At 39.3% G+C, this 17,544-nt stretch overlaps 1 protein-coding gene and 1 non-coding gene across 2 annotated transcripts in view; both read left to right on the top strand.

Moving 5' to 3' along the window:
• The window catches only part of ola1.L (Obg-like ATPase 1 L homeolog), a 109,397-nt gene extending 107,283 nt beyond the window's left edge, over positions 1 to 2,114 (top strand). The window contains 1 exon segment of the mRNA NM_001086211.1: positions 1,592 to 2,114. Within this exon segment, the coding sequence (NP_001079680.1) occupies positions 1,592 to 1,693 (102 nt within the window). The 3' untranslated portion in view covers positions 1,694 to 2,114.
• A 7,960-nt stretch (positions 2,115 to 10,074) lies between these two features.
• LOC121398488 lies at positions 10,075 to 10,266 on the top strand. Its single transcript, XR_005964316.1, has one exon. It is a non-coding gene; the product is annotated as a U2 spliceosomal RNA (small nuclear RNA).
• Positions 10,267 to 17,544: the final 7,278 nt, after the last annotated feature.

Here is a 17,544-nt window from a genome sequence, read left to right as displayed (position 1 = left end):
TTCAGAGTAGAAATTTCACAAAGCATTTGAACTTCAAATGAATGGCTTGTTCACCAGAGCCATGAAGTTTGAGGCCCATGAAGTTTGAGGGGGCTTCTGTTGCTTTAGTGCCTGCCTTCATGAAGCCTTTGTAGCCATTTATTCAGTTTGACCCCACCTTGATGCCGTAAGAACAAACAAATAACCTAATAGACTATATTTCCTGCAGATGTTTACTTTATGAAAAATGCATATTCCTTATTAAGTACTAGTGGGAATTATGGACTTCATTTACCTATACTGGTATAGTTAACACACAGTACAGCAACCCACTGCAACCGGTTAAATATTGTACTAAACTAGAGCATTTCAATAAGGGGGTTGCCCGGACATGTCATAATGCTTTCACTTTGCAGAGCTTGCTGAGTCATGTGTGCGCCATTTGGAAATATTGTGATAATTGTGATGGAACAGAGCCAGCTTCACATTAAAGGAATTGTATATTAGTAACCCCCCCCCCCTAAAGTAGTGTCTCAAAGGGGGCTTTGAGACTTTGGAAACCACTGCCATAGACTGGTATGAAACAGAGCCCTTTCATGAGAAATATCTGAATACTTTTCTGGTTATACTGAGCATCCCTCAAACAGCTGAGTACTGAGCTCTGGTTTCTGCCGCTAGGAAAACCACAGACAACATTTATTATTTCCCATGCACCTACTTTCCTTCTCCTCCTATTTCCTACTGGAAAGTCTAGTCTTGATGTTGTCCCTTTGACTGGTGCCAGATGGTGCCACACTTTGTCCTGAGTTTGCAGGTTCCAAAATGGCTGAGGTTTGGCATTAACTGACATAGTTTCTTCCAGTCTAGTAACCTATAGCATCCAAATAGCAATTATTAGAATAATAAAATCAAACATTGGTTTTATGGGTTTCTTTCTGGTAAAACCTTCTCCATATCAATATAAATCCCCAGGTAGGAAAAATCTTATAGATGGCATCCTGATGTTTATTTTTCTCAAATCTTCTTATTAGCTACATAATGTGTTCTAGATTGTAAGCTTTTTTGAGCAGGGCCCTCTTTACCTTCTTTATTCATTAGTGTTTGTATATAATATGTATATTTGATACAGGTATGGGACCAGCTATCCAGAATGCTCAGGACCTGGGGCTTTCTGTATAATGGATATTTCCATAATTTGGATCTTCATACCTTAAATCTACTAGAAAATCATGTATACATTAAATAAACTCAATAGGCTTGTTTTACTTCCAATAAGGATTGATTATATCTTAGTTTGGATCAAGTACAAGGTACAGTTTTATTATTACAGAGAAAAAGGTAATCATTTTTAAAAATCTGGATTATTTGGATAAAATGGAGTTAATGGAAGATGGCCTTTAATTTGGAGCTTTCTGAATAACAGGTTTCCTGATAACTGATCCCATATATATATATATATATATATATATATATATATATATATATATATATATATATATATATATATATATATATATATATATATATATATATACTCTTCTTTGGTACATCCCTGTGGAATATATTGGTGTTTTATAAGAAAATAATAATATTCTCGTTTTTTTTTTTTCAGGCTGCAGGAAAATACAGACAACAAGGCAGAAATTACACAGTAGAAGACGGAGACATTATCTTCTTTAAATTTAATACACCTCAGCAATCAAAAAAGAAATAATTTTTAACTTTCAATCAGAAGTAGGAGAAAAAAAATCCTCTACTTCTTTGGTAAAATTATTATTTTTTTTTTTAAGTTAGACAGAATAATCTGCTTAAAAGAATAACAAGACAGTGAAATGATCCCCCCCCCCAAGGAAAACAAAACAAAATGTTTATATTGCAGTTGGAATGTCACCTCCTGCAAGCAATAGCAGCTCAGTCAATGTGCTTTTCAGATGATTAAGACCCTTCTGCAAAGCACAGAAGCCTCTCTGCAACCACCCAAGTCTCATGATAGTTCATTAATCTCCATCATGTATGCCAAGGCTGACACATCTGACAGAAAGGACAATGTGCGGCGCTCCGTTCGGAATCTACAGATAATGCATGTTTTACAGTACTCCAGATGTCGACACTCAATAAAACATTTGACAAAACCAGGCTGTGTGTGTTTGGGGATGTCTGTATTGAGTGGCGCTGGTGTGCTCAATGCGATACTGCACCTGCTAGATGCTGATTACAGACATTTTAAGACGTGTGTTTGATCCTATAACTGGCAGTGTGGGGCAGCTGCAATTGTATCCCAAAAGTGAGCATTTATTTTATATTGGCATTCGATAATTAGGTTGCCAAGGGATTTTTTTTTTAAAGGGGAACTGTCATTTATCTTAAACCCCTCAAGGTTGTAGTTGTGTTTAAAAGAGACTTAAAGCTTAACAAAGATGTAGGGTAGAAATGCTGCACACTATAATTTGAGGTTCTGTACCAGCCCCAAGCCACAGCCTTTTAGCAGTAAAGATTTGTGCCTCCAAATATGCCCCAGTAGCTCTTTTCTGCTGATTCGCTGCACATGCTTTGGACTCCTATCAATTACCTGAGCTTAAAGGACCAGTAACATAAAAAAAAAAAATTTGTTTGTACTTAACAAAAAAAACCACCAAGACACTTTTAACTTTAAATTCGCAAAGTCCTTATTATGAAGTAACTTACCGATTCTCTGTTTCTCCTCTTCAGAAACGGGACAGGGCGACGATCCAACACGCAGCGCACGATTTCTCCTCCCTGCCTTCTATAGGAGATTGCCACGATGGATCGTCGCCCTATCACCTTTTCTGAAGAGGAGTGCAAGAGAAGAATAAGTAAGTTATTTCTTAATAAAGACTTTGAGAATTTAATGTTAAAAGTGTCTTGGTGGTTTTTTTTGGTTAAGTACAAACAAATTTTTTTTTTTTTTTTTTTTAAAAATTGTTACTGGTCCTTTAAGGACTGACTCCCAATATACTGGCTGGTGCAGTAAGTTTGGTATATAAGATACAGCATTTCTACCCATTTCTTTTTAAAATGCACCTGTCACCTCAAATGATTTCCTCTTTAGAGGTGTGGACTATCAAAGCCCACACGTCTAATGGTGTGGGCTCTTTTTTTTGTTTTGTTTTTAACCCTCACAAGGGCTCCTAAATCTACACTAGGAAGGAGCTTCCAGTGAGGGCAGCCATACTGAAGCACACGCATGCAAATAGTATGCAAGTGCAGCGTCTCACTCATGCACATGCATGTAACACAATATACCTGCACACCCACCCTATCTCTGACATCACAGGAGGAGACGGGGTGAGTTGGTACAGTCTATAAATGCCCAGAAGACTTTGAGCCAGAGGAACATGGTGGAAACCAACAGATTCATGGGCAGTCTTAGGTTTTATACAGGGACCATTGGTTATCTGCATGTATGAGATCCTTTCTAGAGCTGGGTTCTGCCATATTTGTTGTTTTCATAAGGTTACATAGAATACTGTACTATCGCCATACTACAAGATAATTTCCAATAAAGTCCTGTAATGTTTTGCTTTGCGCCTCTCAGATTGGAATTTAAATTTCCATCTGACAGGGTCCCACATATGCTAGCAACCATTCAGTGGTTTGATTGACAGGCTGCAAGATTAAAAGTAGTGGACCGGAATAAAAAGATAAAAATAAAGCCCAAATGTGAAACGTTGTGCTTGCATGGCATCAATGACCCCTAAAAGTAGAGAGAGAATAATAAAGGAGAAAAAAAATAGGTAAAACAAGACTAATTGCAAGCGCAATGTTCATATCATACTAAGTTAATTGAAACATGAAATTCCCCATAAGTAGCTAAATTGTCTTTAAACATTGTTGGCTTTACTTCATAAGAAAACCCATATTTCTAATTGTACAGGGATATTCAGTGGATGGCTAATAATCCAGGGGGCAATACCTAGGCATCCAAAGCACTGGCTACAGTAACCTGTATATAGTGTAGATAATTGTCTTGTTATAAGGTTGGGTAAAGCATAAACATTTGTTTGGCTGATCTCCTACATACAGCCTACACCATTAATATATCAGATGGAAGGAGTGTGGCTGTTAACCACAGCTCCCAGAATCCTCAGTCACTATTTGATTTCCCTATACTTTAAAGGTTGGCAAGTAAGTGCTGTCTGAGAGTCCTAGTTATGAGGGGAATTTCAAACCCTTCAGTGAGTCTCGTTTCTGTCTGCTAGCTGTTTGCGGAGCAGTAATCAATTAAAATTTCCGTAATGACTTGCTCCCTTGCATCTCTAAGCACTTTGGGAGCCTGTCATGCGGACCCGATTTCTCTCTATTTTTATAATGTGCTCCTTATAAAGTGGGAATGATTTGCAGCTCATAAATATTCATGGGGAAATGCTTGAAGAACAGTTCAGAAAGTCTATGAGGGGTGAGTGGGGATACAGCTCGCTATTAGCTGTCATTCTTTTGGGTGATTGGAATGGAAACTGCAAGTCACACAGTATCATATTAATTCTATTAATATAAACTAAAGGGAACCAGTCTTCTCAGAGCCCAACTTTTTCCATCTAGAGTGACAGTTATGGCCTAAACATTATGATGACAAACCTGGAATATGATTATAATATAGTATTATATGGAGCCGTTGAGCAGGACGGACTCCTTAAACCCCATTTGACCCCATAAAATATGTTTTGTTTTTTTTTTGGTAGGTAAAGTTCTATCACAAATTTGCCAAAGAGGTTGAGGTTGGGAGGTGGCTTTGTTAATCAGGATAAGATTTGGAATGGAATGTTAATTAGCTGTTTTGGATACTCTTACAACTATAGCAGGACAACTGGAGTGACAAAATATTGACCCCCATGTTTGAGGGGTCTAAACCTGCTACGTAAAGATTCAGAAAGCTTCTGATATTCGAACAAAATATATCTTATCTGTCTGTCCCAGCATAACAAAAGCACGCCAGGCCACCCTGCCAAAAGAATCTTCAGAGGTGACCAAAGCTGCTCCTCCTCCCTCACTGGATGCCACAATTTAAAGAAGAGCAATAGGAGAGAGAATTTAACTCTATAGAGGAAGCAGACCCCCACGGTCCGGGTAACCCCCCCACCCCCGCGAGGTCTGCTCCCCCTATAGTTACGCCACTGCTGTCTGTCTATCCATTTATCGATCCACATACATAACTTGAAGCTGCCATATTGCTTTCTTATTTTGGTGCATCAGAGGAATTGCACCACTAGTGGTGTTGACTAGATGTCTGGAGACATTTCAAATGTCCCCAGATTTTTTAACATACACACCAAATTGTTTAGTGTTAGGACAACCTATGGATTTGTACATCAGTTGTAGGGCTTGCTGTGTGTGTGCACATGATAAAAGAAATGGCATCTTACCTTTGCCTAATGTCACCTGCCTGTACTTACTGGTCCCATCCCATTGCACTGGGGACCTATACACACGTGGGGTGTGTTGATCAATAGAGCACTCTGTAGACAGCCAATAAAGGGAATAGGAAGCTTCTGGAAGGAGTTGTTAAGCCATAAACCCTAAACCTAATACTGTTTTTAGTACTCTATAATGAAATATGTTGGAGTGCACTATTGAGGGCCAAGATTTGATTGGAGCCCCCTTACTTTATATTCATGTACAGAAAGTTGTAGTGCTAAGATAGCTGGAGTTTTGCAGGATGGACATCCTTGAGCTGCGTTTGTTACTTCTTTCCCCTAAGAATAAGATGTGCCTTGGGCTTTATAAAGATATCCTCTAGAGATGAAATCAGCCCTGGGGATGAAATTAACTTGCCACAATATGGACCTATATGTATACTTAACTGTGGTTCTACAGCTTAAAGGAATTGTTCAGTATAAAAACTGGGTAAATAGATGTGCAAAATAAAAACTGTTTTCAATACAGTTAAACCAAAAGATGTAATGAATAAAGGCTGGAGTGACTGTATGTGTAACATAATAGCCAGAAAACTATGTCCTGCTTTGCAGCTCTCTTGGTTTCCACTGACTGGTTACCAGGCAGTAACCAGTGACTTGAGGGGGGTCACATGGGTCATAACCATCTGCTTTTGAATCTGACCTGCATGCTAAGGATCCATTGCAAACTTACTGAACAGTTATGTCCCATGTGGGCCCCCCTTATATTCACTGACTAACTCTGAGTTTGAGAGCTGCAAAACAGGAAGTAGTGTTCTGCTCTATTATGTTTGACATCCAGTCACTCCAACCTTTATACATTACATTTTTGGCCAACTAACAACATTAAAAACATTTTTTTAATTTGCACAGGCTATCTATTTACCCAGTTTTTATACTGAACAATTCCTTTAAGCTGTAGAACCACAGTTAAGTGTATACTGAACTATTCCTTTAACAACATTATAAAGCCCACCTGTCATTCATAGGGGAAAGAAGTAATGCAGGTCAGGGATGCCCATCTTTTGTCTCATGCCATATAAGAAACTCTGAAGGCCTCTGTGTCCTCTTGTCGCCAGACCAACAACAATTTCGGCCATTCTCTCAAAATGTATATTAAATTTCTTTATTTGTGTGAATAGGGCAATGGGCAACAAGCAACACTCCAAGCCACTGGGATATCTTTGTCTAGTGCAGTGCTGTCCAACTTCTGTGGTACTGAGGGCCACAAATTTTCTGGCCTATGTGGTGGAGAGCTGATAATAGAAGCCAGTGTTAGCCACTACCTGTTTTTAAGCCACACCCACTTTAAACCCACACCCATGTTACCACAAGAACTTTTAAGACCATGTCCACATTAGTGGTGGTAGCACACCAAAAAACCAAGTGGTTTGTGCTCACTGCATGGATATCGCTTGTCACTCATAAGTGAAAAATGTAATTCATATAAGTCATAAAACACCCTTAAATTCATATGTCTCCTCCTCCCCAACACATGATAAAACACCTTAGGGGCCCCTAACTACAATTTGCAAATGCTAACACACCTCCAAAACAAACCCTACATGGCTCACTAACCACAGGTAGCGTAGGGCAGGTAGAGTATGGCACACACAGAGAGCATAGGGCAGGCAGAGTTTGGCACACACAGGAAGCATGTGGAAGGCAGAATAGAGCAGGAGACTAGGAAACATATCAGGACAACTCTAAAATGAAGAATTCATACTCTGCTACATACAGTGACAAAATGCTGGTGCCCCTCCATCAGTTTTTATGAAGTGTGAACAGGTGAAAAATGTGGGCAGTTTGAGTCTGGGTCTGAGGTGTGAACAGTACAGGTGTCACAGGTATTAACAATGCAGGAGTTTATAGTATAAATTTGAGGTGTAAAATGCAGGGGCCAGTTAATCTCAGTACTGATGCCTTTTAAATTTACACAAGGTCGGCAGTCACAGCAGACAGACTTTCATGTGGGGGTCACACAAGGGGGTCGCGGGCTGCTAATTGGACAGCACTGGCCTAGTGTATTGTATTTGCACGAATAGCAGCAACAAGCAGTAAACATTCCAAAGTGCCATGGACTACATACATGGACCTTCAAATTAACTTTTAGTATGTTATAGAATGGCTAATTCTAAGTAAGTTTTCAACTGGTCTTCATTTTTTGAATTATATTTATTTGCCTTCTGACTCTTTCCAGTCTTCAAATATCTTAAAACACATGCTCTTTAAGGCTTCAAATGTATGACTTTCCCTACCTTCTATTACACATTTTTCTATTCAGGCTCTCTTCTATTCATATTGCAGTCTCTTACTGAAATCAATGCACGGTTGCTAGGGTAATGTGAATCCTAGCAACCAGATTGCTGACATTGCATTGCTGAATAAAAAGCTAAATAACTCACAGATAATAAAACATATAAAACATGAAAACCACTTGCAAATTGTCTCAGAATATCACTCTACATTATACTAAAAATTAACTCGTAGGCGAATAACCACTTTAAGCTTAAGTGCCTTAGATGGATATGCACCATACTTTGTGCTCCTGTTCCCCTTTTGCATAAGGCAGCAGCCCTGATACCGTCCTGCTTCCACTCTCCTTACCTTGTGGCAGGACTGGAGCAGGTCTGGTTGTTTGTCCATATAATTGCTTTATATTCATTCAAGCAATTCATAACTAATCCATCCCTGGCCAGTCCTACATTCACTGATTCATTAAGAATTCCACTGCTCTGTTATACATTTTACACAGGCACTCATTTTATCCTGCAGCAATACCTTCAAAGGTTAAAACTCCTAAGTGGTTGCCCTTTTAATGGCAACTACTGGGATAATTTTCTGTCACCCAAGAGTTCCAATAAATCTAAAAGTCTATTGGTCCTAGTTGTTCTGTGTTTCTTAAACTTCAATATTGTACATAATATTACTTTATTTATTTTGACAGGAGTTAATTGGGAATATATTTTAGGCTCACCAAAGATTAGTGGTCCCTTACTGTGAAGTTATGTTGCTCTGCAGTACAGCAGGAACCTTGCTAGCTGTGGGGGAAATTCACTAACGGACGAAAATTCACCAGCGACGGCTTCACCGCCTTCGCCACACTTCGCCAGGCGTAACTTCGCACAGACAATGCTAATTCACTAAGTTGCGAAGTTTCGTCGCGGGCACCAAACGCTTGCGAAGTTGCGCTAGCGTTACTACGGCAGGCATGGACATATATGTTGCAGCAAATACATTACATTACACAAGTCCAGGGAACCTTAATAAATAATAAAATACAATTGTTTTATTGCCCTACACATGAGCCCAGTGTATAGTTTATGTGCCATATGTAAGGAAATGTAGGGGGGAAGGACGGTACCCAAAATAAATGTACGATCTTTTTCAGTCTATCACCCTGTAAAAAGGAAGAGACGCCAGCGATTTTTGGGACTTAGTCCAAAAAAAGTTGAAATTTTTTCTAAGTCCTATCTACTGTATTGCACTTCGCCTGGTCTGAGGTGGCAAAGGCATGTCTGGCGATAGAGGTAACGTTAAAGTAAAAACAAAAACTTAGTGAATTTGCATAGTAACGCTCTTTCGCCCGAGGGAAAATAACCTGGCGTTATTAAAGTGCGAAGTTGCGCTAGAGTCTATCTCCTTTGCTAGCATAATTTCGCCAGCGTTAGACACTTCACCCTGTGTTTCTTAGGCAAGTTAGCAAAGCAGCTTTTGCTTCACCTGCCCTTGGGCTATTTGAGCAGATCATACTTAACAAAGATGGCAGTTAATTCCATGGTCTTAAATATATGGACATGAATTACTTATGTGAAAGCACTTGTGTATTAGAAGCACTTTGATCTCGCCGGTTCAAGACACTAAAGCCTAGTTCCCAAGGGCAAGAAGTTGGAAAGTAACCAAATGGAGGAACAAGAGAGGTTATGGCTTATAGGAAACAAAGGCCCTTCAACTATACAATAAATGCAGGGGAAAGTTTAACATTCCTGGTTCCTCTGTCTGGTTCTATCCAAGTCCAACACTTCAGAATCCATGTTCCAAAATCTTGCTTTCTACAATAGAAAATTTATGACTCACAATCTTAGGCTGTGTTTGTACTATTAACAGTGGTTCTGAATGCACAGCTGGCCACAGGGGCTTAAAGGAGTAATTAACATTGCTTCTCCCATGATTCCTTCAGTGATAGTTAAAACTGTTTTCTTACTTTAAAGGAAAACTAAGTGTATAGTGCATGACTGGAATTTAGCTGTGCTTGGCCATCCTTTACTTGCACCTAGCCCTTTATAAATGACCTCTAGTATCTAGTGATGGAAAAATCTAAATCAGTGGTTCCCAATTCGAGTGACTTGGCCCCAGGGTGTGGGCCTTGAAGCAACGAAACATCAGTTAAGGTGTGGATTGGAGAGTATGACCTTTTGCTGCCCCGGATACACCTGAAAGCCCAATTTGAAGGTAACTCAGGATGAGATTTGGGGTGAATTAGTGTTGTGCGGACCAGCCTGAAACCCATTGGTCGGACGGGCTCAGTCCAGCTGCCACAAAAAATCTTCGTGTCTACTCTCCCCGTCTGCAACCTCACACTGCCGGCTTCCAGTTTCAGGCCCCTGAATTTATAATCTCATGCCTGCCCCACCCCGCCCCTTTCATGATGTCACAGTGGGGCGGGTGCAGGTCTATTAATAGAGGGGCTTCTCAGCCTTTTGGATAAGATCAAGTGTAGTATCTGTTCTTATCAGTTGGGGGTGGCAGACCCTTCTGATGAGACAGAGAAACACTTGGTCCTCTTGCCAGGGGATTAATGCTTGATGGAAGCCGAGGAGCTGTGCCCCCTCCGGGGGGTGCCTGACTCACTACGGGGTCTTGCACTTTATGCTTTTAATCTTGCTTTTATTTACTTTCTTTGCTCCGGCCTTTTGGCTGGCCGCAAGAGAAATTTTTTAATCCAGAAGCCAGCCGGAGCCTTACTGGCATAAAATGAATTTGCACTTTGACACTTTTTCACCTTTTTTGTGTTGGTGTTTTTTGTGCACACTGTTTTTACACTGGATGGGTGTCTAGTCCTTTGGGCTTTACCCCTGACCAAGACTTACACCCTGGGGGAAGCTTCAGCACAAACAAGGGCAGACAGGACTCCCCCTATACACAAGGCAAAGGGGAGTCCAAAGACCCTAGCCCCCTGTCTGCACCTTGTGTGCTGGGGGGGTCAGGGAAGATGGGGCTCACCCTAGCTTCAGTGAAGGTGAGCCCATCTACTCAAAATGTTCTTTGGCCTGGCCTGGGACATATGAGTAACGGAGCCCATGCCTTCGGGTAGGACATTCCTTGGCTTTCAAAAAAAAAAAATATAGAGGGGACGGAGCGAGCCGGGCTGGGTTTGGATTGGGAGGTTGTGGGTTAGGGTCGGGTGCGGGTCGAGGGGAAACTCGACCCGCACATCACAAGGGTGGATATATATAAAAATAATCATATATGCTTTCCTTCATATGGATGAATTATTGATACACCAACATTTTCTTACATCTGTATCCTTTCATGAACTAACGAGGGCCCTGATCAAAGGATGGACATTTAAGGAAGTCTTAAACTGAAAAAGTTTGACAACCACTGACCCATAGCAAGTGGACTGCTGTAACATTCTTTAAAATCCAGTTCCTTTTGAATCTGAGCTGCTAGATACTGTATAGCATGACATAGATGTAGTAAAACCTTTACAGACATTAGGAGATATGTTTTATATACTGTAAGACTAGGGGGCTCTTGTATCCACCTGCCCCATAGGCGAGGTAAAAACACAACTTCAATGCCTTCTTCTGTGACTTTTGACATCTGCTGCTTGTGGCAACACATTCAATGTAATTATTATGAATTCATAAGCAAAGTTCTGCATTGCCTGGGGTTTATGAAATTCAAGAGCAGTTAAGTGACTAAAAAATAATAAGTGGCACTGAAAAAGACTTCTGTTTCAGGGATGAAAATACCAAAGGAGTAACAGAATATAGACCTTTGCCAAGACTTCAAAAAACTGAAAGTTTGAGTATTTTGATGAGATATTTTTAAGTTTTACTCCAATAGGGTAACCATCTTATTAATATAGGTTCCAAAATGCTTGCTAGCCTGACATCTGAGAATATCCACCTACCTTTAGAAGTTCCAAGAAAGATCACAATGGCTGCCTTCCTGTCACCCAATACCAAAGGCACCTAATTTATATTAGATATATACTCTGACCTTTACTTGAAGGAAGGTGTCTTACACCATATGTAACAGTTAATCAAAACCGTTTCTCTTTAACAAACTCTTAACCCCTTGCCTGGAAAAGTCAAGTCAGGCCAAAGGATGAGGCTCATGGTGACATCTCCTTTGATTAAAATGGTACAGCTATATCATTTCATGGTGACATATTCACAATGTCCTTTATGATTTCTATCGACATCAAATTAAAAAAATATATGTATAAGCCAAATGGAGACAAAGAGCTCTGTCTCTCACTCTGGATTGGAAGTACAAATTCAACGAATCCTCTGTGGTAATGATCATCAAAACCTTCAGACTAGCTATAAGCAAAAATTTCTGGTAACCTTCCTTTCAACTGAAGAAGAAGCATTGATTGCACCTCTTTTATAAAGGGGTGTTTCTAAATATATGCCATTCGCAGACCATTTAAAATGCCTTTTTACTCACCTCTAGCCTTTGTCAAAGGAATAAAGGTTCTGAGATCTTTTTTTTTTTTTCCCCTTATACTTTTACTTGCAAAGCTTCCACTACTTGAATAACATTTTGGAACTACAGGATGTTTTACAATAGGCAGTGACAGAATTATTTTCTTTGAGTAAGCTAAACATGTACAAGTTAGTATGGAGCTATGGAGCATTTCATAAGGGATTCTGTAATAAAAGGCTAGCTAGGGGGGAATTCACAAAAGTGTCGGGAACGAAAAAATGTCTTTAAAATGTCGTAGAAAGTGTCGTAGCAACAGCCGACAAATTCACAGAGCATTTCTCCGCCAGTTTTCCGACATGTGCGACACTTTTGAATTAGTGTCGTTAAAAGTGGGCGTGGTTTTTTCGCCGCCACTTTTCCCGACATTTTTATGAATTACTTGTAAACTCATTTTTTTTACCAACAATTTTACCAACAATTTTTCAGACACTTTAGGCTCTCCAAAATGAAAATGTCAGACAAATTGTCGTTTAAAAAGTCTTGGTAAATGTCGTTTGTACGATGAAAAGATATACGACATTTTAGAAAATTGTCAGACTTACGAGACATTCAGAGATGGTAACATCTGCCTTTGTGAATTTGCGGTACGTACGACATTTTACAAATTTGTCGACCGCCACTTCTGGGTTACTTTTTTTACCGACACTTTTGTGAATTCCCCCCTAGGTGTTGAGAAAATATAAGAGAACATATTTACCCTACACCTTTAAATAATAATAAGAAAAATAAAAGTGATAGAAGCCAATAAAGAACATTTTTAAGCGGTGGCACCTGAATATATCAGTCAATCATCCAATGATAATTTTGTATAAAGATTTGGGTAGAATTCCACTTTCACCCACTAACCACATAAAGACCTGAAAATCCTTGTACCCAAAAGTTGAGTGATGATTGGCAGCTCTGTTTCCATGAAACTACAGGGCACATCTAACCTTTCCTGCACTGTGATCCAAAATTGTAATTGCCATTGTCAAGCCCTGTAGAGTAGACTATGAGGATTGACATTGGATGGGTGGGGGGGTGAGGTTGGCCTAGGAGTAGCTTGCTTACAGTATGGCCTCAAAGGGAATCATGTTTTTGGTTGCAGCGACTCCAGCTAACATGGCATTTTTATTGCAAATTTTAAAAAAATGAAAATAATTCACAGACAAAAAAAAATTAAAATGAAGATTAGTTACCAGTTTCAAAGAATAGGTTAACTTGTAATATACAGTAGGTGAATATCCACTTTTAGAGTCATGTAAGTATGTAGGTAATCACACAGAATTCTTACATTATCTTGCAGATGCTGCAGCTTCTCTGTGGGTATTAGTGTTAACTCATATCAACCCACTGGGACTCGGGGATCAGATAAACCAGTAGACAGGGTTGACATCTGGCTGGTATTTCCATGCTTTTCTAAAGAAAGTAACAAGGGATAACCTGCCAAAGTTAACAGGGGCTCGAGTGCTCATGCCCCAGACCTTTAGCTTAGGAGGGGTAATGAACAAATTCCTGTCTTCTTTAAGTATATGGATTAGCATAAACCAGGTATCACATGGAAGTTGATGCAGTTAAACAAATGTTTATTCAACAAAAAAAATCTCAATATGTAGCCTTACACGTTTCGTGCCTTGGGGGCACTTCGTCATAAGCTAGAACAATACTGAACATACAGTGATATTTAAATATAAAAACACCAATCATAAAGAGCCATTGAGCAACCAATCAGAGAAGGTGTTACACGATTTTACTGGCCTCGCTGCAGCCCTTGTTGTCAATCTAAGCAACCATTGTACGACTAGATAGAGTTGTCCTTGTCCTGTACAATGCAGAAAAACAGCATGTGAATCCTAAATATAAATTGAGCATACTTTTCTATCTAAAATTATCTTTAAATTAAATTATTTTAACAAATTATAGAGTGCCCTATTTTAAGTAACTTTTCAGTTGGTTTTAGGGTTGCCACCCGGCCGGTATTTTACCGGCCTAGCCGGTAAAATACCTGCCAAGGCCAGGGCCGGTATTACAAATTTACTGGCAATGTAGCTGCCGGTAAATTTGTAATACGATTAAAAGGAGCCCTCGGCCTGCCCCCAATCGCCCCCAATCCCCTGCAACTTACCTTTTCTTTAGCCTCTTCTACCATCCGCGGTGTCCGTGGTGTGGCCCGCCCCTTTTGACGTCACGGCCCGCCCCTTTTGACATCACGACCCGCCCCTTTTGACATCACGGCCCGCCCCTTTGTGTCCCCGCCCCCAGCAGCCGGTAAAATTTTTTAAAAAAGGTGGCAACCCTAGTTGGTTTTCATTATTTATTTTGTATGCTTTTTGAAGCAATAGTGTTCCAATTCTACCTGTTTACATCCAGCAACTGAAAAACCCATCTGTTTGTCAAGTTTACTGATCACAGTAACCAAAAATGCATTAACGACAAGGGTTATTGTCATTCTTAATATTTATTGAATATTTGTATTTTTCAAATCCCTCCTAGTTATAGTCATGTGAAAAAGTTTGGGAACCCCTCTCAGCCTGCATAATAATTTAGTCCTTTTTCACTAAAAAAGATAACAGTGATATGTCTTTCATTTCACAGGAACATCTGAGTGCTGGGGTGTTTTCTGAACAAAGATTTTTAGTGAAGCAGTATTTAGTTTTATGAAATTAAATTTTAAAAAAAGGTGGGTACCCTTGTAATTTTGATAATTTGAATGCATGTAACTACTGATTACTGGCAACACCAAGTTGGTTGGATTAGCTTGTTAAAGGGCAACTAAAGTCTAAAATAGAATAATGTTAGAAATGCTGTATTTTGTATATTAAATATTAAGATGAACACCAGAAGCCCAATTAAAGGATTTATGCTTTTAAAGTTGCTGCAGGGGGCTATCATCTTGTAACTTTGTTAAACATCTTTGCAATACCAATACTATGCACATGCTCAGTGTGGTCTGGGCTTCAGTTGGGAGGTTAAGCTTAGGGATCGTCATAAATGATCAAAACAGCACAGGTCAAATAATATCTGCAGAAGCTGATACAGCAAGACTGATTAATAATCAGAATATACAGACTGTAGATACAAATCTACACAGTTGTTACAGGAAAACAAACAAAGCTGTGTGAGTTCTGGGAAGTAAGGTGAGGGGGGCTCCCCCTGTTGTTTGAAAGTATGATTGTTTCCCTGCACAGCAGTTAGGGACAGTCTGAAGTTTCCTAACTGCAGCTGTTAGAGCAAGTAAAATGAAGGGTGAATTTCACTGCATACAGTCAGGTTTCTTATAAAAACGGTACACATTTATTAATTAACGTATATTGGAGATAGGTTTCTTTTTCATTAAAGAAAGTAAACATGGGATTTTATTTTTTTGCCTTTACATGCCCTTTAAGCCTGCTCGTTAAGCAGGTGTGAAAATGAGAAAATTTATTTAAGGTGGCCAATTGCAAGTTGTGCTTCTGTTTGACTCTCCTCTGAAGAGTGACATCATGGGATCCTCAAAGCAACTCTCAAAAGATCTGAAAACAAAGATTGTTCAGTATCATGGTTTAGGGGAAGGCTACAAAAAGCTCAGAGGTTTAAACTGTCAGTTTCAACTCTAAAGAATGTAATCAGGAAATGGAAGGCCACACGCACATTCTGCACTCACGCCACAAACAGAGTCGCTTGTATGCAAAAGCTCATATAGACAAGCCACAGTTATTTTGGAACAGAGCGCTTTGGACTGATGAGACACAAACTGAGTTATCTGGTCATAACAAAAAGTTCTTTGCAGGCAGAAGAAGAACACCGCATTCCAAGAAAAACACCTGCTTCCTACTGTCAAATTGGGTGGAGGTTCCATCATGCTGTGGGGCTTTGGGGCTTCAGGGACTGGACTGGACCTTGTTAAAGTCGAGGGTTGGATGAATTTAACCCAATATCAACAAATTCTTCAAGATAATGTTCAAGCATCAGTCACAAAGTTGAAGTTACTCAGGGGTTGGATATTCCAACAAGACAATGACCCTAAACACACTTCGAAATCTACAAAGGCATTTATGCAGAGGGAGAAGTACAAAATTTTGGAATGGCCGTCACAGTCCCCCGACTTGAATATCATGGAAAATCTATGGGATGATTTGAAGCAGGCTGTCCATGCTCGGCAGCCATCAAATTAAACTGAACTGGAGAGATTTTGTATGGACGAATGGTCAAAAATACCTCCATCCAGAATCCAGACTCTCATCAAAGGCTATAGAAGGCATCTAGAGGCTGTTACATTTGCAAAAGGAGGCTCAAATAAGTATTGATGTAATATCTCTGTTGGGGTGCCCAAATTTATGCACCTGTCTAATTTTGTTATCATGCATATTGCATATTTTCTGTTAATCCAATAAACTTTATGTCACTGCTGAAATACTAATGTTTCCATAAGGCATGTTATATATTAAAAGAAAGTTGCTACACAAAACTGAAGAATTAAGAGGGGTTCCCAAACTTTTTCATATGACCGTATCTTCCTTTCTGACTTCAATACAACTGCCTGGTTATTACAGTAACTAAGCCCTAGCAACTAGCTTGAGAGCTGTAAAAAGAAAAGTGAAAGTGCCACAAAAATAAATCATGACTAATTGTAATAGTGGTAAAGGTATGGGAGCCCTTATTCGGAAACCTGTTATCCAAAAAGTTTCAAATTAAGGGAAGGCATTTCCCATAGACTTCATTTTAAGCAAATAATTTTAGTTTTTAAAAACTATTTCCTTGTTCTCTATGATAATAAAACATTACCTTATACTTGATGGTATCTAAACTGCTTCAATCCATATTGCTAGTAAAACAATCCTATTGGGTTAATTTAATGTTTAAATGATTGTTGGCAGATTTAAGATAAGGTGATCCAAATTACAGTTTCCAAGCAACAAGGGAGTTGCTTTTTTCCAGAGCACTTTGCATTTGGTTCTTTTAGCACTTTATTTTACTAATTTGCATATGCAAACCACGGTTTTGATTCAATTCAGGATTCACCAGAATCCTTCATGAATGATTCAGAATTCTCCCAAATCTCTAAATAGTGGATCTGGTGCATAAATACATACTGTATATACATCCCATTCAAAGTTCATTTTAAGAGTAACTACTCCTTTAAGCAAATATCTGCCAATTCAAAAGCCTATTCTAGTTCTATGTTAGTGTGGGAAACTTGTAATCCTGCACAATCAACTTGTTCACCAGGGAAAAATAGAATTTTAACATGAATATGTCACCTTTACAAGAACAGATCACATAAGTGTTTTTTCTTTTTTTGAAAATTTAAATTAATGGGAGCTTCCAGGGAGGTGTTCGTTTTTAAGAGATGTCACCTTATACTGTGTGGGCGAGAGGGAAAAAAAGAGGCAGAATAGTTCTACTTGTCCTACACAGCCCCCAGTGTCATCTCAAGCAGGCACACAAGACATCTGTCACACCATCTATCTGCTTT

The sequence above is a fragment of the Xenopus laevis genome, chromosome 9_10L (assembly GCF_017654675.1).
Source record: "Xenopus laevis strain J_2021 chromosome 9_10L, Xenopus_laevis_v10.1, whole genome shotgun sequence".
NCBI classification, from domain to species: Eukaryota; Metazoa; Chordata; class Amphibia; order Anura; family Pipidae; genus Xenopus; species Xenopus laevis.
Note: the sequence above shows the minus strand (reverse complement) of the source record. Positions and strands in the feature narration are given on the sequence as shown.